The sequence below is a fragment of the Prinia subflava genome, chromosome 20, assembly GCF_021018805.1.
Source record: "Prinia subflava isolate CZ2003 ecotype Zambia chromosome 20, Cam_Psub_1.2, whole genome shotgun sequence".
In the NCBI taxonomy this organism is placed as follows: Eukaryota; Metazoa; Chordata; class Aves; order Passeriformes; family Cisticolidae; genus Prinia; species Prinia subflava.
This window is the reverse complement of record NC_086266.1, coordinates 6,904,308-6,924,751: the sequence shown is the minus strand read 5'-3', so window position 1 is coordinate 6,924,751 and position 20,444 is coordinate 6,904,308. Positions and strand designations below refer to the sequence as shown.

At 48.9% G+C, this 20,444-nt stretch overlaps 1 protein-coding gene across 3 annotated transcripts in view; it reads right to left on the bottom strand.

The window, feature by feature from the left end:
- Positions 1-1,014: 1,014 nt before the first annotated feature.
- Positions 1,015-20,444, bottom strand: part of NEXMIF (neurite extension and migration factor) — a 168,561-nt gene continuing 149,131 nt past the window's right edge. Inside the window, exons 1-4 of one of the 3 annotated variants that reach the window (XM_063416749.1) lie at positions 16,694-16,810; positions 13,727-13,856; positions 8,790-13,062; positions 1,015-8,056 (exon numbers count right to left, since the gene is read on the bottom strand). In XM_063416749.1, coding sequence (XP_063272819.1) covers positions 7,861-8,056; positions 8,790-12,826 — 4,233 coding nt within the window. In that variant the 5' untranslated portion in view covers positions 12,827-13,062; positions 13,727-13,856; positions 16,694-16,810 and the 3' untranslated portion in view covers positions 1,015-7,860. Of the gene's footprint in view, positions 8,057-8,789; positions 13,063-13,726; positions 13,857-16,693; positions 16,819-20,444 lie in introns of those variants that run through there. The other 2 variants (XM_063416748.1, XM_063416750.1) reach the window with 2 other exon arrangements.

The following is a 20,444-nucleotide window of genomic DNA, read 5'->3' as shown; positions in this document are numbered from 1 at the left end:
ATTTTGGGCTCTGTGTTGACTTTGGGAAAGTTAAATATATTTCTAAGTTTGAAATACATTTAAGAGAAGCACTTATGACTACCCCAGACAAAGAAATTCCCATTTTCCCCCCCTACTGACTTCCTTGCATAAAGAGACACAAATACATCCACAATTTAAGTCATTACCTGACACCTTCTAGAGGCCTCCAGCCTGCCAATGCTGCAGTGTTCTAAATTACCCTGTGGAATTGTCTGCAAAATTCTGCTGCTACTTTGGGACGTGGTGAAGGCCACTGACCAACCCCAGAGACACTGAGGAGAGGCTGGTGTCACCCAGGGCAGGTTTGTCCCCAGGGCAGGTTTGTTCCCAGCTGAACAACTCAGTTTTATTCCTTTTCCACAAGAAATTGAAGGCAGTGGCACTGCACTGCAGGTCCCTGCTCCCTCCCAGGACAGGCCAGGCTGGGACTGTGCTGTGACACCACCGGGACAGGGACCCGCCCAGGGACAGGGACCCGCACAGGGACAGGGACCCGCGCAGGGACAGGGACCCTGCCCAGGGACAGGGACCCGCGCAGGGACAGGGACCCTGCCCAGGGACAGGGACCCGCGCAGGGACAGGGACCCTGCCCAGGGACAGGGACCCGCGCAGGGACAGGGACCCGCGCAGGGACAGGGGCTGGGAAGAGGCTCCGCTCCCTTGGGGCGAGCCCACCTCACCTCTGCACCGGCGGGAGGCAGTCTGAGCTCAGTGTTGGCTTGGTGAAATCTCCATTTCTCTGTTAAAAGCAGCCCCACTGTACAGCACAAGTGATCCAAGCCTTTGTCCCACTTTTCCCCATCCACAGCCACACCTCTGTCCGTGATGTGCTTCACACTAATGAGCATCAGCCCAATTAGGCCGGGGCCTGGAGTGCCCTGGGAGGAGGCAGCCAGACAGATCCTCCTCTGTAGCAGTGAGTTGGTTAAAGAAACGATTCCTAATATTCAATAAATGGCAGTTTTAATTTCTTCTTCATACATGATCTTAAAATGAGATTTTTAATTTTTTTATTTATTCCATAAACAATATAACAAAACTCAGCAAGTTAACAATATGACGTTTTCACCATACAGAGTCAGTCACAAATATTTAAAACCTTTGCAACAAGAACAACAAAACCCAAAATATTACAAGAATAATTTACAAGAGGATCTATAAAACAGCAAAGCGCTCACAAATTTTCCAGTTTCCTTTACACAATATCACTACACTCTTTCACAACATTTCTTTTTATTACAAAATTCCCAACAAAAGTTTAATTTTTTTCTTTGTATTTTGGTTTTTAAAACCAGAAACTCTTAAGTATACATCCTTTTATTAACACCCGAAGGTGCAAAAAAAGGGAAACCTCACACATACAAACACTTCACAGCACTTTTCTAAGAAAAATATACACTTACAAAATATTTTACAAATTGGCACACTTAAAAATATACAAGATTTTGTAGGCGTCTTAGAGTGATCCTTAAGAATTATACTTCAATTGACTCTACAGAATATTTATAAAGCTTATTCTAAAAGAAAAAAGGCAAATCATTTCCAAACATGTTAAAATTGCAGTGTAAAATGTGGAACAGAAATGGATATGTTACATTCATAAAAAGGGCCATTTAATAGTTCTTAAATGCTCAAGGGGGGGAATAAAAGTTTTCTTTAGCACCATAAAACAGGAGCAACTTCCTAACGAGGTGCCTCTAGTTCTATGGAAGGGAACTCAAGGAGCAGTACATTCACATCTCTGGAGGCAGCAGTCGAAGTGCCCGGCCGGCGCCGGGGCAGCGGAACAGAGCAGCTCCTTGGATTTCTACCCTGCTTCCCACCGGGAGTAAGAGACAAAAGGAGTTTCACTGGTACCTTGGTTTTGTGTCTGTGTGTGGTTTAGTCTAGGTTTAAGTCTTCCCTTTGTGCTTTAGAAATGGACGTCTGTCTGTCTGTCTGTCTAGCTAGCGAAGGGTAGTGAAGAGACCAATTTTATTTCTCGTTTTCCTTTTGCACCAAGTGTTTAAAGGCTCAGTAAACGTGTCTGGCAACCCAAGCGTCCTGCGAGATGGAGGGAATCCTCCTGCTTCAGATCCTAATTCCCTTAGATGGCTGTTACTCCACTGTCATTAGTGTCACTTGTTTACCTGAGAAACAGATTTGAAAAGCCTTGCTTCTACCACAGACATTATACTTGGTTTATTTTATATATTTTTTTTCTTTTTTCTTTTTTCTTTTTTTTTTGCATTATTTCACACGCTGAAGAGATAAAGAGGCACATTCTCCAATAGATGCCAGCTGTTTGAACCATGCAACCTCCACTGGGCCCCCTGGGAGCTGCACAGGCAAAGTCCAACACACCAAGCTCAGAAAGTAAAGACCGAGGGCCTGATCCTGCACCAACCCAAGTCCACACACCTGATCCTCTTCCCACTTACACTGACTTCAAGGGAGTTTTTCTTGGGACTTCACATCACTGGCTGGGAAAGCACTTGGGGTGTGGGAGCCCACGGGAGTGAGCTCTCAACTAAGTGCTTTGCTAGATTGGCAACTTAGGGAAAGAACATGGTCCAGCAGCTAAAGGATGACAATGCTTGAAACATCTTTATTTTGGTTCCTGCCTTGTTTGGGCCATAATACTGAAAAAATTAACAGCGATCCTGATTTTTTAAAAGAGCAAACGGTGCAGCAATGGTTTCTCCAAGCAATCACCAGCCAGCCTTGGCCTCTCTGAGCAGAGAGAGCTGACCCAGCTTCAGCGGGACAGCACAGTGTGGCAGTGACAGCCCTGTGGCTGCCCCTGCCCTCCTCTTCCTTCTCCTCCTCCTCCTCTCAAAATGCCTGGCTACCTCTGGTCCATAACTCATTATTCTCAAGACGTTTTTCAAAAACATCCGCCCTCCTATGCTCAAAAAAAAAAAAAAAAAAAAAAAAAAAAAAAAAAAAGAAAGAAAGAAAGATGTAAACCTGGTTAAGAAGATTTATTTTGTAATAAAAACCCAAAAGGCTTTTATTGGATCCCCATCACTGATATTTTTCTATTTACAAAAGCTCTAAATGCAATCTATGGCTGTGGGCTGGGTTGGCTCCTGCCAGGTTGCTGCAGGATTCCTTTCTGCAGGACCTCTGTCCTGTTGCTGTGCCATGGGAGGCCTGTGCTCCTGTGGCAGAGCAGCAGGTACCACCTTGCCCTGTTTAATTCTCCTCTCAGATGGATTTTACGACCTTTGGAAGTGGCCGGTCTCTGCTTTCCAACGCCAGTGCCAATCCTAAGTGATCCAGACTGCGGTGACAGCGCGGCTCAGCAGCACTGCTGGCACCTCCTCCCATCCTGCACCGGAGTAGGAGTGAAAAGAGAAGAAGCAGAAGAGACATTTTAAGGGATGCTGCAGAATAACCATCTTTTGTGTGGCTTGGCTTCATTGCTCCTGAGAGCCAAACAAGCTCCTGGAGAAGATGCAAGAGGAGGATGGAAGTTGCACTGGGACTGGGCCGAGGTGGGAGCCAGCACAAGCAGGGGCAGGGAGCTCCAGGGGTGTGGGTGCTGGGCAGAGATGGGTGGGACCCACTCCCCAGCCCTCCCACAGCTGTGAGCAGTGCCATGAAAAACAAAAATGCAAATGGGGAACAAGAGCTTGAATGGTGAGGGATGAGGCAAAGGTGGGAAGTGAAAACCTTGAGGTAGTGATAGGCAGGTGGAGATGAATTCCAGGAAAGTAAAGTGCCGGCTCTTCAATGAGTTAATCACCAGGATCCCCTGGGAAACTGCCCTTGAGGGACAAGGGAGCAGAACAGAGCTGGCAGATCTTTCAGGATGCTTTTCAGAGAGAGCAAGAGCTCTTGATCCCCAGGTGTAAGAAATCAGGTAAGGAAGGCAAGAGATTGGCATGGCTGAGTCGTGACCTGCTGGTCAGGCTGCAGGGCAAGAGGAGATGCAAGGCAGCAGGAGCAGGGACAGGTAACCTGGGATGCTGTCAGGTTGTTCAGGGATGGGACAGGCCAAGGTGCAGATGGAGCTGAATGTGGCAAGAGACAAAGAATAACAAGGGCCTCTACAGGTGTGTCAGCATGAAAAGGAAGGGTCAAAGCAGGTGTGACAATTGGCAGACTGGTCACAATGGATGAGAAGATTGAGGCAACCTCTCTTTCCATCTCCCTTGAGTGGTGGAACCACAGCACAGGGATTGGAGGAGCAAAGTCCCTCCCACAAAGTCCCTCCCAGAGAAAATCAAGTTTGTGACCACCTGAGGAACCTGCACATACCTAAGACTATGGGACCTGATGAGATGCATCCCAGAGCCCAGAGGGAATCGTCTGATGGAGTTGCCAGTCACTCTCCATAGAATCTGAAAAGTCCTGGCAGTCAGGTGAAGTCTTGGATGACTGGGAAAGCAAAAACATTGAACACTGCCCTGTCAGCCTCCCCTCTGTGCCTGGGAACACCATGGACCAGACCCTCCTAGAAACTCTGCTGGGGCTCACGGAGGACAGGGAGGTGCCTCAGGACAGCCAGCAGAGCTTCACCAAGGGCAGGTCCTGCCCGGCCAGCCCAGTGGCCTTTAGGATGAAGTGACTGCATCCATGGACAAGGGAAGGGCTCCAGGTGTCATTTGTCTGGACTTCTGTAAAGCCTCTGACACTGCCCCCAGAACACCTTTCTAAACTGAAGGGAGACAGATTTGAAGGATGGACTGTTCAGCAGATGAGGAACTGGGTGGGCAGTCACACCCAGAGGGTCAAGAGCTCGCTGTCCAGGACGACACCAGTGGCGAGTGCTGTCCCTCAGGGGTCTGTTCTGGGACCAGCACTGTGGAGTGTCTCCACCAATGATGCAGCCCCTGGGACCGAGCCCCCTCAGCAGGTTTGCAGGTGACACCAAACTGAGTGGGGAGGGGACAGAGTGGCATCCACAGGGACATGGACAAGCTTGAGAAGTGGGCCAAGGGGAACCTCGGAATATTCAACAAGGCCCAATGTGCTGCACCTGGGATGGGGCAATCCCTGGGATCCACAGGCTGGGGAATGAAGGGATTTAGAGCAGCCCTGCCGAGAAGGACTTGAAGAAGAGATTTATGAGGGTGGTGAAATGCCAGCACTGTTGCCCAGAGAGCTGGTGGCTGTCTCATCCCTGGAAACATCCAAGGTCAGGTTGGACAGGACTCTGAGCAACCTGGTCTAGTAGAAGATGTCCCTGGCTTTTTGCAGGGGAGTTGGACTAATGGCCTTCAAAAGTCCCTTCCCACCCAAATACTCTATAAAGATCAAAAGAGAGGAGAGCAAATGGTTGGCTCAAGGCAATTTCTGAATTTTGGGATCAGGCAGCAATGACCTTTTCCAACACAGGGAAGGGCCAGTGCCACACCATGAGGGACCCAGGCGCTTTAACATCTCCCCAGGCAGAAATTTTTGGAGGATATGGGATGACCACCAAAGCTGTCAGCAACTGGAATGGTAGAAGGACTGAAGGAGAGCAACAAGGCAGCTGGAGTTTGTGATTAACACCATTCTGAAACACCCAGCTGGGCATTCATGGATAAAACAGTCGATATGTTTTATGCCTGATCTTCATGCCCTATTGCACATTCCTGGAATGCAATAAGTATTGCTATCCCATCCAGTACATGGGGTTTTATTGTAAGTCCCATATTCATAACATCAAGCACAAGGAGCACAGTGCAGGCCAGGTGAAATGTGATTTCAAATGATGGTTCTGGTCAGAAAGAAGGTCTGTGCCACATCCCAGCCCTGGCCTGACCTGTCTCTGCAGGAGCAGCAGCCAGAGCATCCAAAAGAGGGGAGCTGCCAGCCCCTCTCCTGCAGCACATGGGGGGATTGCTGAAAAACTGGGATGTGCCAACACCACAGCAGTGGTTGGAGCTTTAGCATCTGATGAGCCTATGAATAGAAAAGAGAGCTGCTGGGGAAGTGGGAGAGCGTGGTGGCTGCAGGTCAGCCCAGAGCCCAGGGATGGAGCCCTACCACAGCTCTTGCCTCCAGAGTAAATCCTGAGCATCTTCTGGATCTCCCTCCTGGAGCCAGAGCTGGGGTGGGGCGCTGCATGCCATGGGGCACCAGGGACCACCCATCCAGAGCAACTCACTCTGGGCAACACCAGCATTTATTCCATGAAAAAATGAACTTACAGGATGTTTTTTAATTACACTTGTTTTTTCAGAGTTCGTCCTTTCATCTGTTAAATAAAACACAATGCAACTACTGAGCTGTTCTCTCTGCGATCACAGAGCCGAGCCAAGCTGCACCCCAAGATCTGCAAGAGCTGCAAACATGATCCTAAACTAACACTCTGCATCTCCACTTTGATTTTAGGTGATTGCTCTGCTTTTCTGCTGAATTAACTTAAACCAATTCTGCTGCTTTGCCTGGTGTGTGGGTGGAAAAAAACTGACTTGGGAGGAAACCTGAGCCCAGTCCTGCCCTCTGTGTGACACCACGTCTACGCCTGTGGCCATATCAGCAACGTGACCTGTCCACTGCTAGGACAGCTCCTCTTCCTCACCGCCTGCTATTGCATAAGGGGTCCAAGCCTCACATCCCTCTGCTCCCAATCGCTCCCAGGGCTCTTGCATATCAAGGTTTTTCATGAGGAATCAGCAGCAAAACGCACAGGCTCTCAGTTGCACAAGGAAAATAGATCTTTGTTGGGTTCGTTATTCTCGTGGAGGGCGAGGGTGTGGTGAGGAGGGTTACAAATAAGGCCTTTTGAGAATACATTTAGCATTCAATACTTAACACTGTCTCAATAAAGTCCAGTCATGATCCGGCCCTGATCGGTGAGATCACAAATAGCTCCGTTGGTTGTATTTGTTTCGTGAACTGAATCAAAGGAAAGGTTCAGAGTTGTATTTTAAATGAATGACTCTGCTTTTGAAAGTACAAACTATATTGGCATCGCAAGGTTAGACATGGAGGAAACACCAAAGCTATGATGGGAGAGCGCTTCCGAGAGGCTCTGCATCGAAAATGTTTAAGAAACTATTCAAAGGAAAAGTAAATAGCACTCAATGTATGAAATGTATTAGTTCTGTTTTTATACCTATTTCAGAATTTATCCCAGGTTCTTATAAAATATATAAAACTGAGATACAAAGAATTAGCAATGTAACTTTGCATTTCAAATGATCTTCAGCTACAGGTTTTGCTTTAAGAAAACAGACACTTGAAAAGCAGCTGTTCTGTAGTCTCTAGATGCAGACACTTGAGTTCCTGGCAAACTTACCGTCAGTGGTTTTCTGAACTCCTCCACCATTGCAACTCTCTCCTATAATGAAACTCAACATTTCACCATTAAGTTTTTCTGCTCGTGGTTTCAAAGAGAGGACGTTACCATTTCCCAGCATCAGTTTCAAAGTTCCTTTTTTTCTTTTTTTTTTCCCCCTTTTTATTTTCTTTTTTCTCTTTTTTTTTTTTTTTTTTCCCTTTATGAGCTTTAAACCACAGGGTGAATCCATGAAATGAGGTAAGTAAATTTGGCACATTTTTAGTCATGTCCATAAAACTTTTGGTAAGTTGTATCAGTGAACAATATCGTTTTTCATCGTGAGTTACAGGTGCTTTCGAAGGGGGGTGGTTAGTACTTAACAACTGGAATGTTTCTAGTAAAACCAAAAGGCATAGCTGCAGAAAACACTCACAACCCAATGTTGATAGAGAAGTAAAAATATATACAATACAGTCACTTGTTCATAGTTTGGCACAATTTTTTGTTGTTGTGGGTAATAGTGCATAAACTACTGTACAACAGTATGACTTTTAAAACAGTCTTTCACAGAGAATACCAGATTAGGTTTGCTTTCAAATAATAAAATTCCCACAATTTCAAACTCTTCGATTCAGCACTTACATTTCAACAGACCACAAGGCAGATTTCGAAAAGGAACCGATGGGGGGAAAAAAAGAAAAAAACAACCGAAAGAAAAAAAGGTAAGAAAAGAACCAAACATCAACCGTCTTTCTAGAAAAGGGAGTCTCTTCTTCAAATACAGGAAAACCCAAAAATGCTGTTTCTGCTTTAAGAAGAATGGAGTCTGATTCCCTGCAGGAAAAAATCAAACATTTGATGCCATCTTAGTTAGCTCGTCTGGAGTCACCACGACGGAGCGAACGCGCTAAAGGCGGGCGGGTAGAGAAGATGCAGCTTTAGATGATGCAGGTTAGGAGACACAACAGCAGAGGGGGCCAGAAAGCACTCAAAAATTGCCACGTGAAGCTCAATTAGGAACGAGTTCTCATTTGCAAAGTAAAGAGCCTTTAAGTTTTGAGATCTTGGCTTTTGGATGCAGAACCTCTTTTTTTTTTTTTTGTGGTTTATTTTTTACAAAATGTTCCAAAAAAAAAAAAAAGTCTTTCCTCGTCAAAATCATTAAAAAGAGCATGTAATCATGTTTTTTTTTAAGTTTTTTTTTCTTTGTTTTTGTTTTTCCCCCAATAAATAAGTAATTAAAAACTGAAGAAGCCAAACAGCAGAAAAGAGTAGCCTTGTTAGTTTTTTTAACCCCAGCCAAGCCAGAAAATTGGTCATTCTTTTAGGTAGCTTGCAAGTCAGAAGTATTTCCATGCATTTAAAAATAATAATTAAAAAAACCAAACAAACAAAAAAAAAGAAACCAACCCCAAAACCAAAACCAACCAAAACTGTAAAAGGGGAATGTCTTTTTTTTTTTTTTTCATGCAAACTTTTGCTTTCAGGAAGGAAAAACTGAGGAACAGCGGGCCTAGCAGGTGGGAGGGAGGTTAGGGGCATTCCAGCCAGTTTGGTGCAGCATTACCTCAGTTTCTCAAAAGCAGCTGTCACGGGTGGGTCCTTGTGGGGCTGCTCGCGGTCCGTCCGCTTGATTTTACAGTTCTCATCCCTCAGTGATTTCGAACTGGATTTATGACGGTAGAGTTTTTTATGGGTAGGTCCATTATTGCCTAAAGTGCTCAGGTTACTATAGTTTTTATCAAAAAAGGGAGCGTGAATGTCCGTGGTGAAGCCGGTGGAGCAGTTGGGGCGACCGGAGTCGCAGGTCACGGCTTTGCTGTTTTTGCTTGAGCCCTTGTTGTTCGACTTGTGGTTCTTCGCCGCCCCCGGCGAGCCACCGTTCGCCTTCTTCTTCGACTCTTGGGACGTCCCTGCCAAAATTTTAAGAGTTTTCAATTTCAGGCTGTTGGACTCCGGTGACCGGAATATGTCTGGAACGCTGTTGTGGCTGACGGGCCCCCACAAGGGCTCGATGGAGGCCATCATAAACCTCTGGACATCGGCCATTCCCGACGCGATGTTGGACAGGATGTTGGAAGGCTCCTCGAACTCCCTCTGGTCGTCGTCCAGGAGGCTGGTGGCATTGCCCAGGCTGGCCTCCGACCAGCCCGTGCCCCCCTCTTTTCCCAGTGCCCACTCTCCAGAGAGCCCGTTGTGCTTGCCCAGCTTCACCCCTGCCGGGCTGCAGTGCTGAGTGCCCTCGGCCACACCTTTGGTGGCCGTGGCCACGGTGCCCAGCTGAGTGACCGCCCTGCCACCAACAGCCGGAGCCTTCTCGCCGTTGACTCCTGCTGCATTTTTCCCTTTCCTGGTGGATTTGGGTGCCTGCCTGGAGTTTTTCCCTTGCGGCTTATCGGTGCCTTTGTTGGTTTTGGGTGATTTTTTCCGGGTGGCTTTCTGGGAAGAGCTTTGGTTTGTACCCACATTCTTGCTGGATGAACTTTTCCTCTTCGATTTTGACACTTTGCTATTGGTGCTAATTTGACCAGATGGCTCATTAAATGTTGACAAGCATGGACTCTTTTCGAGAAGGCTGACAGAATCTTCATCGTTGAACATATGGAACTGGAACTGGTGATTATTTAAAGCAAACCCATTATCTGCCTGATCCTCGGTCTGCAGGACCCCACAGTTCCACTTGACCTTCTCGGAGCTGTTGAGGGAGGCCTGGGGACTCTCCTGAAAGCCCTTCAGGGTGCCCAGAGGCTTGGCATCGGAGCCAGCTATCTGCGGGGACAGGTTGGGAGTGTCTGGAGGGGACATCTCCGAAAGCGATGACTGGCGGAACCTATCAGGCGTGAAGTTGGAAATGTCTAAAAGGTCCGTGGACTCCTTCAGAGGGGTGATTTCATCTATGCTCTGCTGGATCACTAGCTTGGGACTGCAGTGGGCCAAGAAATCATCATTAATATCATCCTCGCCATCCTTTTCACAAGACTTTAAACTTAAAGAACTGTAATTGCTAGAACTAACTGACAATGAACCCACTGAATCAAAACTAATGAGCCTGCCATCATCCGTATTGAGTGTACCTCGTTGGAAATGAAAGCGCCCCTCTCCATTATTGAAATGACATGACTGATAAGAATCATCAGACTGCACTTGTTGGCTATCCGGCATGTAATTTTTTTGGTATAGCAATTTGCCGCTATTCAGATTGACTTGAGCGTATCCAGAGGTGGGGAGGCCATCCGTGCCCGGGGCAAACTCACTCGGCATTCCGGCCGCCTCCGGCACGTCCCTGGGGAAGTCCTGGCGCTCGCTGCCCTTGCTGGCCGGCCACATGCTGCCGAAGCCGCCCTGCTCCATCTCCAAGTGGCCGGGCGACTGCTGCAGCTCCGACTCGGAGGGCGGGGAGAGCACGCAGCTCTGCGCCGGCTGCAGGGACGGGAAGGGCTTTTCCGGCGGGACGATGCTGGGGAGCGGGTGCTGCTGCTGCTGCTCGGAGGGGTGCTGGGCGAAGTACGGGATACCGGGGTTGCTCGACAGATCCGAAGCATCTAGCAACGTCTGCAGATACCCTCCGGGGATCAGGGGTACATTGGTGGTGATATTAGCAGATGGCAGAGGCTTGTCTGAAGAGGAGGTGGATGGTAGGAAAGGAGAATTTTTAGCAACCTTATCCTCGTGGCACTCTGGGAGATGGGAGCTGTCTGAAGCACAGGGACTGTTTTCGTCCTTCAGACGCGCTGCAGAGTCCTGGTTTTCCAGTGCTGGGGAGTCCTCTGCCGTGCTGGTGGCAGCTTTGATCTTCTTGCACTTCAACCTGGCTTCACTTTTGAATTTGATTCTGCGGAGCACCTTCCGCTCTGTCCCCTTGTGCTCCCGCTCCTGCGGTTTGCATTTCACGGCGATGCCCGCGATGTCGTGGACGTGTAATCCGTTGGCACAGCTGGGGGCGGCGATGGCTAACGCCGGCAGCCCTTTCAGGCCCACGTCCTCCTTACTGCTGCAAGGCTGCTTGTGATCAGAGGAGCAAGAGCCCAGCTTGTTCACTGATTGCTCGATGGCTTTAATTCTTTGAATCCGGTGCCTGTTTGCTAGCTTGCATTTTCGCTTCCGTGGGTGAGGGAGGAACGAAGCATCTGAGCCGTTAAGATAGAAATTCTGCTTGTGGTAGAGAGACGATCTGAGCAAATCCAGCCGGCTCTGCTGCCTCTCCTGCCAGAAGCCCTTCAGCGGGGCCAGCTTCTTGTACTTGCTGAGCAGCTCCTCGTTCAAAGTAACAGTTGTCTCGTTGGCATCCACTTTGCTGAGCTTCACCAGCATATGCTTCTCCCCTTTAAACCTGTTAATGATGATGTACTTGATGATAACGGGGGGCTCCTTGCGAGAGACTTTTCGCCGTTTCTTGGGGCACCACTCATCGTCGTCCTCCTCCTTGGGCCCGTCCGGGAGCCACTCCTTCTTGTCCAGGATCTTCTCGTTCTCGATGGAGTCCACATCGTACAGGTAGTCGTCGCTGTATCGCACTTTCCTCTTCGCCCGCAGCCCGTAGTTCTGCTGGATGAAGGAGCCGGAGTGGTCCCGGGCCAGGTACCGGCTGCAGTCCTTGATATCCCGCAGCACATCGTAGGAGGACTCCGTGCAGGTGCTGTCGTCGCTGAACTCCCCGGAGTCCTCTGTTGAATTCACCGAGTCCAAGAAGTGGCTCCTCTTGGAGCCCACGTACTGCACCATCTCTGTGCTGTTGCAGGATTTATTTAAGGCAGCTTTCTCCTCCTCCTCACCGTCCTCTTCCTCGCCGTCCTCCTCCTCCTCCCCCCAGATGATGCCTTCCTCGGATTTGAATTGAGAAGGGTCGGCGGCACCGCTGGGCCCCCTTTTCAGGGTGCTCCTGCTGTCCCTTTTGGTGCAGTTGCTGAACACGCTGGGGAAGAAGTTGAACTGGGCGTCCTCCTGTAGGGTGGTGGTCTTCTCCCTCACATTGTCTTGGAAAGATTCGTATCTAATCTTTAGGGAGCAGACGTCACTTCCCAAGGTGGAATCGTCGTCATCGAACATGTAATTGTCCACGTCTTCCTCAGAAAACAGATTTACTGAAAGCTCATTTTTGGAGCAGAGGTCAAGCAGCTCAATTTTACTTTCACTAATGAAAGATTCAAAATAGCCCCATTCCTGGTTGGGATTTGTTAGTAAAGGTTCCTCACCATTGCATTTGTCTAATAGTAATCCCTCGTAATAATTTTTCTGAGTGGGGTCCTCTGAATCACTGTCAGATTTTTCTGCATCTCTTTTGTCCGCTGCCCTCGATTTATGCATAGGGAAGCTTAAAAGCTGGTCTGAAAGCAGTTGATCCCCATATCTCATGGTTTCTCCTGTGCTCATGCAGTGAATCCCTATATCAGAGACCGAACAGGTGTCATAATCCCTATTTATATCCCCCACTTTCAAGCTTATTCCCGGCTCCGCATCAATGCCGTCCTTGGATTCAATAAAGCAGCCCAGACAGGTCCGGCTCGGCTGCATCAGGCAGTCTCCCGTCAGCGCCGACATCCCCCCGGGCTCCATCATGGTGAAGGGCGCCTTCTCGCAGTTGCCCGGCAGCGACCAGGAGCTCATGCCCTTGGTCACGCAGGACGTCAGGGAGATGGCGTGGGCGGAGGGGTCGTCCGAGGCGTGCTCGGGGACATCGGTGAGGCGCAGCGGCGACTGCGGGCTCAGCGGGCACGGCTTCTTGGCCGTCGGGGCACGGTGGCACGCGGGGCCCTCCTTGGCGGCCGCGCTCAGCGCCGGGAACGGCGCCGCGGCCTCGGCAGCGCTGCAGGGCCTCTCATCGCCGTCCAGGGCCTGCGACTCTGCGGGGATGGAGGAGAGGAAGAGAAAGAGAAAAATAGAGAGGGGTTACCGCCCTCGTAGGTCTCAGGCTCACCACCCCACTCCCTTCTCCCAGGGCTTGGAGGTGACTTTCCCCAAGTGCTCCTTTCCCAGCACTCCTTCCCTCCTGGGTGCTGTTAACGTGGTGATGTGCGTGGAAGGCAGAGGTAAACGCGCTGCTCCTGCAGCCAGCTGGAAGGGGGACAAGAGCACGTTTGAAACACGCAACCCATCCGCTCTTCCCTCCTCATATCCATACGGTTACCTGGAAACTGCCTCTCAAAGCTCACAATGTTATTAAAAAAAAAACAAAACAAGCCTAATAAAAATGTTCTCATTAACATTGAAAAAATTAACAGGAAAATAAGATTCTGAAAGAAATAAAGCACCCTCCCCCCTCTGCGGGGTCTGAGCTTGCACACACCTGAGCTGCTTTACTGCTCCGGGGTCAGGAAGCGATGGCTGATTTTAAAAACCCAGCAGTCTTTTTGTCACTGTCCATGCCAAGGGAAGGCAGAAGATAACACAGAGTTTAAAGCAATTATTGTTAGAATTATTGTGGGGTTTGCCATTCTTTCCTAATCGCTAAAAATGCCTTTTTAGTCATGTAAGGATTTTTTAACCTAAGGATTTTTTTAGTTTTACCTCGTTGCGCTTCTTTTATGGCAGAATAAAGTTATGAATGTACTTTTATCTGACTCCTGGCTCAACGGACGGTATGACCCTTGAAATTTAAATACGATGTCTTTTCATCCATGAACACGCTCTGATATCTCTGTATTAAAAAAAAATATATTCCAGTGAGTGCATTCATCCCAGCCAGAGAGCTCTGCCGACTCGGAGCCTGGTGCTTTTGTCATGGCTCAGGTCTTTCCTTTTCGGTGGCTCCACTGAAGGCAGAGGGGCGAGAGCTTTCCAAGGAGGCACAAGTGCTTTAAAACACAACTGGAGCACCAGGATGTGGCATTAAGTGGGGCATGCAAAGGGATTTATTGGGCTGCTGCGACCTTCCACAAGTGCTCTCATTCCAAACTGAGAGAAAAGGGAGACCCCTGCGTCCTTGGCAGCCTGGGCAGGGGAGGTTTGTGCTGGCACCATGGAAAACCCCCCAGGTGGGGAGGATGGAAAGGAACAGGAGCCATGGAAGGACTGGGGTGCCTGCCTGTGCCAAGCAGGAGGCCAAAGCCCCCCTAATTTCATCCCAAACAGTCCCATAAATTTCATGCTACAGGGGCCTCAGGGAGGGAGCCATCCCTGAACAAAGCACAAACTGCAGCTGGAGCCTCGCAGCGCTCCCAGGACTTTAAACCTTTTCCCAAAGACTCCCTAACTCCAAGCAGAAGTGCAATGCAATGCCTGTCATCATCTTCAGCATGAACAACTTGGAAAAGGCCAGACTGGCTCGCTTGAAAATGGTTAAAAAAAGGAAATAAATAAAAAAGCTGATTTTTGAGTCCCTCCCACCAGTCTTCAGATCAGAAATGCAGAGGTGGTATCTTTTTCCTTAAGCACCAAAACAAATTAACCAGTGCAGTTCCACTTCAGAAGTAAAATAAAATAAAAACCAGCTTGGAGCTGACAGGAAGCATGGAAAATTTCAGGATAAAAGAAGAATGTCTGTGAATGCTGTAAGACTCAAAGAAGGGGGAGGCAGAAAACTGAAATTCAATCTGAAAAGCTGCATTCAATAGGCAAAGCTGCTATTATATAAAATAAACTGTCTCTGGGCATTTCTTTAGGTTTATACTTGTGTGAGTGAACTTAACTCTTGTGAAGTACAAATGCCAAAACCTGATTTTCTGTGGCTCTGTATCAGCCTAAAATCAGGCCTGTGTTCAGCTGATGCTCCAAGGGAATACAGTTCACACACAGAATGCTGGAGAAACAAAAACCACTTTTCCCAGTTTCCCTCAGCATCCACCCAACAGCACACGGGCAAGGGGAGGTGGCAGCTCCGGGGCTTGGTGCTGGCTCCTGGCCGTGGATTCAGCAGCAGCTCCCACACACCAGCATTCAAACTGAAAGGTTCAACTGACAGAGGGGAGGCTGGGATGGGATGTGGGGAAGGAATTCTGGGCTCTGAGGGTGGGCAGGCCCTGGCACAGGGTGCCCAGAGAAGCTGTGGCTGCCCCTGGATCCCTGGCAGTGCCCAAGGTTGGATGGAGCTTGGAGCAGCCTGGGACAGTGGAAGGTGTCCCTGGCCATGGCAGGGGGTGGCACTGGATGGGCTTTAAGTTCTCTTCTAACCTAAAGCACTCTACAGTGTTCTGTCTATTTAAAGCACTTTTTAAGCCCTGTTTAATTGAATTCCATGGAAGTGGTATGAGGTCCTAAAAATCCCCTCCTCACTGCTCAGGGCAGTACTGATTTTGTTGTCCCCTGGATCAAACAAAGGGACCATGGCTACAAAATCCCTTTGCAGCTCCAGCAGCTGCAGCTTGACCCTGTGTGGTCAGGATGGAGATGGGCTGGCAGGGACAGACACCTCCCAAAAAACATCCCGGGGCAAGTGTGAGCCTGTGCCTCACCTGCCACCAGCATGAGCCGTGGGGCCCTCATGGGCACACACGTGGCTGGAATAGCTCCAAGGTTTTGGTAAAGAACATTTGTCTCTGCCACTTTGTTTAGAGCCGACAGGATGATCTGAACATGTCAGAGGACCAAGTCCTTGATATCTAACAGGATCAAATTTATATATAAATAAAATCTATCTCTCTAGCTGTCTATTTGTCTCTCTATCTCAAGATTTATGGGCCAATACAAAATGTAAAAAGCCATGAAATTAAACACGGAACACATTGAAGAATGAAAGCATCAGGCTGTGCCTCACCTCTGCATTTACTATGGCCAGAGATTACAGTCCAAATGACCTCAGAAAATGCTTGGAGGCTTATTTGTTTCAATCAGGGTTTCAGACAGCTGAGCACTGTTTCTCCTAATTAGTTATTCTGAAAGCAAATTTAGAATTGATGAAGTAGATACAAAGTTGGGGATTTGGGAAGGCTGCTGCAAGGGGCTGATCCTTCCCCACCCATTTGATGGCTCCCAGGAACACCTGGGACCTGTCTGTGCAGAAAAGGGATGACAGGAGAGGGAATCCCATGTGCTGGGTGATGGGACACAGGCAAGAACCAGCTCACACATCCAACCTTCCCTTCCCACTAATCCTGGCTTCTCTCTCCTACCCCATCTCTAATTTTCCCCCAGTTTGTAGGGACTAAATATCCTTCAGCCAAATTTTGCTAATACTGCCTGATGGGATTCATAATGCTAAGAGAGGGAAAACTTCCCAAGAAACAGAGGGGCTACAAAGTCCTGGATGACTTTTTTCCCCCAAGAAACCCAACTAAAATCTTTAATTCAAACTCCATGTGCTCATAAACATTTCCAGCCATGCCCGTGCACAGGTAAAAGCAGTTCTTGTTAAGGCCTAAAAAGGTGTAGATTTATGGCTGGAATGATTCCTGTGCAGAAAACACCCATTTACTCCCCTGCTCCACATTGCAGAGATACCCACAAACTGCTAATATTAAATGCACAAAAGGGATTAGGAAAATAAGTTGGCTTCCAAGTTGTCGCTGCTCCCTCATGTACCATAATTAAGTTCCTTACCATTTTCTTTCACCCCATTAATCAGGATAGTTTCTTGGTCTTCTGAGGCACAATCCTGCTCTTGTTGGTCATCCATCAATTTAACCTCTTTCTGTTCACTCCATGCCCCACTGCATCTGGCCAACCTGCACATTTCCAGAAACACAACCACAGTCAGTGCAATCCCCAGGATCAGCTCAAGGAACCGTGAATAAAAAATAACAACAATAAAACACCCCCACACAGCCTCACACGCTGCCTGCATCCTCCTTAAGAGGACAAATCCAATTTATTTAGGCTCTCGGCTTGTCACTTTTCCACTCCAAAAGCCAAGTCCCATGTATTTCCAGCAAGGTGGAAATGTTGTCTATCAGCATTTCCTCCCCCAGACTCCTGCCGTGGGAGGTGGAGAGGGGCTCAGCCCCTCTGCTGGACCCTCCACATCACCCAAAATTGCTGTGCAAAGGCACATTAGTCACGTCCAGCCAGGAAAGCCCATCCAGCTCCAGATGGATCAGGGCAGACATGAAGGAGAAAATTCATCCCAGCCCATCAACAGCAACTCTGCGATGGGGCTGGGAAAAAACACAGAGACGGGAGTGACAGCTGCTCACCCTCTGCCACTTCCAAGCAGTGGCAGGCACGAGGAACTTCCCCAAAGAGCACTTTCTTGTGGAAAAGTATCTCCAGCCTCACTGTTCACCATGAGAGCTCCATCCCTGGGAGCCCCACACCCCTGAGACTGCCCCACTGTCCCCCCTGGGTGAAGCTCCAGTGAGTGATGAGCAGCTGAGGCTGACTGGAGCTTCACCAAGCAAAGAACACGAGATGAGGATCCAGCCCAGAGCTTCTCCCCTCCTCCACTGAGGTCCCCCCATCCTTCAAAGCCACCACCTGCCTACAGAGAGGGAGTGGAGCAACAGAGTGATGTGGCTGAAACCATGGGTGGCACTGGAGAACCCTCATCAGGGCTCCTGACTGACAGAATTTCACTTCTCTGACTGCAAATTCAAGTCAAAATCTATTTTATGCCCTTCTGGCAACTCGAACTCGATTTTTTCTCTCTCACAGAACAGGTACTAGATTGCAGCATTGGTTTAGGTGTTTTTCTGGGTTTGGGTTTTTTTTTTTTGTTTGGCTTTTTACTTCTCACATCAACATTTGTCAGTGTCTGCTGTTCCCACAGCGCTCACTGCCCTGGGGTTCAGCAGCCAAACTTCATTCATATTCAGATTTGCAGTGGAGTCCTCTTAATTAACGTGAAATCTTTACAACCGCCTTAGTAAGTGAAACCTTCACCCAACTTAAAGATGTTGTGACACCGAGAGGAAGATAAGAATAACAAGCATCAGTAACTCCATTCCTTTGCATATTTAGAGGAATATTTTACTAACCCCGAGAGTTTTCCTTTGATGCAAATCCCCATCTCAAAGCTCTCCAATGCCAGCCTGTTTGCTGTGGTAAAGACCCCTTCCCTGCCAGCACCCTCCCCACACCCTGAGCTCCCTCTGTGGCCTTTCATTGCTGACATGTTGGAGCAGGAGAGGCTCCCAAAGCCAGAGCAGAGATCAGAGTAATTTCTCCATGGAGGAGATTAATGTCTGAGTGTGGAAGGTGCTCTGCATCTGCTGCTGACAGGCTACAGCTTCGTGCCTCCTTCCTATCTCCTGCCTGTTAAATGTGCCATAATTAACAGAAGTATTAATAAATTAAGTTTTTAGAATATCTATGAATGGAAATATTAATAAAGTATTGCCAGCCTCAGGAGAGCCAGAGGGGTCTCAAGAGACCAGAGAACCACACAAGGGCCAGGGTGGCTGCTGGGGAGGGGCTGAGGAGTCACAGCAGGGTTTGGGTGGGAAGGGACATTAAAGCCCAGCCAGTGCCAGCCCCTGCCAGGGGCAGGGACACCTCCCACCAGCCCAGGTTGCTCCAAGCCTGTTCCATGAGGAAGGAATCCATCTTTCCTGGATTCTGATGGATACTCGAGGGCCAGCCTTCATGGAGAGAGCAGGGAACAGACAGGGCCAAGCAATGAGCACGCAGCCAGCCAAGCAAACAGGCACAAAGGGAGAGCTTACAGACCTTCAGCCTCGTAGGACTGTGATTTTTTGGGATGTGTGTGCACAGGGAGGAGGGAAGCACACAGGGATGTTCCCAGTGGATGAGATCCAAAGGCTGGAGAAGACAATGAAGACAATGAAATGCAACAGCAAAGGGGATGTGCCTGGGGACAACTCATGTCCTCGACTGCAGTGACCCAGAGAGCAGAGCTGAGCTCCAGGACCAGCTGGGAAGAACTGAGAAGGGCCCAGATGGGGGAATCCTGTCACAGGGTCAGACAGAGATGAAGCACAAATGGGACAGACAATTCAAGTCTGCTGAGTCCTGCTGAACAAGGGGACCTTTGGGACCAGCGTGAGCAGGAAAGGTGAGACCCCAAAAGGGACGGGAGAAACAGCAGCAACTGGGAAAGGAAAGCTGGATGGGATGCAGAACAGCAAGGAACAGAAGGCAGGGGATAACAAAGAGGAGAAGAACAGCTGGGTCCCAGCAAGAAAAACTAAACCAGGAGAGACCTGGGGGATAAAGGTGGTGCCCAGAGAATAAACTGGGTAGCAGCAGAGCACGGAACACAGGAGTCATCTGCAGACTGAGGTAGAAAAGGGAGAGATATGGATTTCAGATGGTGTCAGGCCATCGAAGAGAGGCATGGCTGGGGTCACACTATTATAAAGAGCTGGCAGGGAGAAAATCAGGCACCAGCTTGAAGTTTATGAACCTGACTGGAGCCAGAGTGGATGGAGGAAGAGGATGGAGGACAGAAGGGATGGGCAAAGACGTGGGGTAGGATGAACTCAGGGCCTCTGGAGGAGGAGGAGGGGAGCACAGGGGGCTGGCTGTGCTTCAAGGACAGGCACAGCACATTCAGTCACAGGGAGGGGTTCAGAAGCTTTTCAAAACTTTTGCTGATTGCACCACAGACTTCAGGGCATCGGCCTGCTAAGATCACAGCTGGCACCACAGAAAGTCACTGTTTAGCAAGGAGATGGAGGGGAGGGAGCAGTAGGAAGCAAGCAGTGGAGCTGAACAATAATCCAAGCAGTTTGAAGCACAAGATGGACAAATTAATGGACAGGAGGAGAGGATGCAGAGCTGTGGTAGCAATGCACAGGGCTCAGTGACCTGGAGAAACCCTTTCAGCCCTATGGCTCAGGTCAGCTGAAAGACTGCAAGTGCCTCTAAAAACCCTCAGCATCACAGCTGAGCAAATTCCCCATTCCTCCCAAATCCTGTCAATTTTCCTATTTCTAGTGCTAACAGGGCCACACAAAACCTGTTAGTGACCAGCCCATGTGCACATGTCTGGGAGAACACACACACAGCATCACAATGGAGCCTCTGCCACAAACCTCCTGCTGCCTTCGGGCAGGTCCTTCAGCCCAGGGGGCCAAGAAACCTGAAAGAGCCTTTTGTTCTCTTTTAAAAACCCTCCTGAGACACTCAGGATGTTTTATGGGTGTCGGTGTTGCTGGAGTAGAGGCAAACGTGGTTGGAAAATGATGTCCCAGCTGAGGCTCCACCAGCTCCCTCTGCTCCCAACATGGAGCAAGATCCCAGTGGAATGTCCCTTCACCAGTTCCTTGGAGTAAAATCAGATTAATTCTTGTTCTAGAAATTCCTGGAATTGTAGAATCCCAGTATCATCAGGGATGGAAGGAACCCTTGAACAGAGAAGGGTTTTAGCTTTTTTGCAAAGCTAAAAATCCCG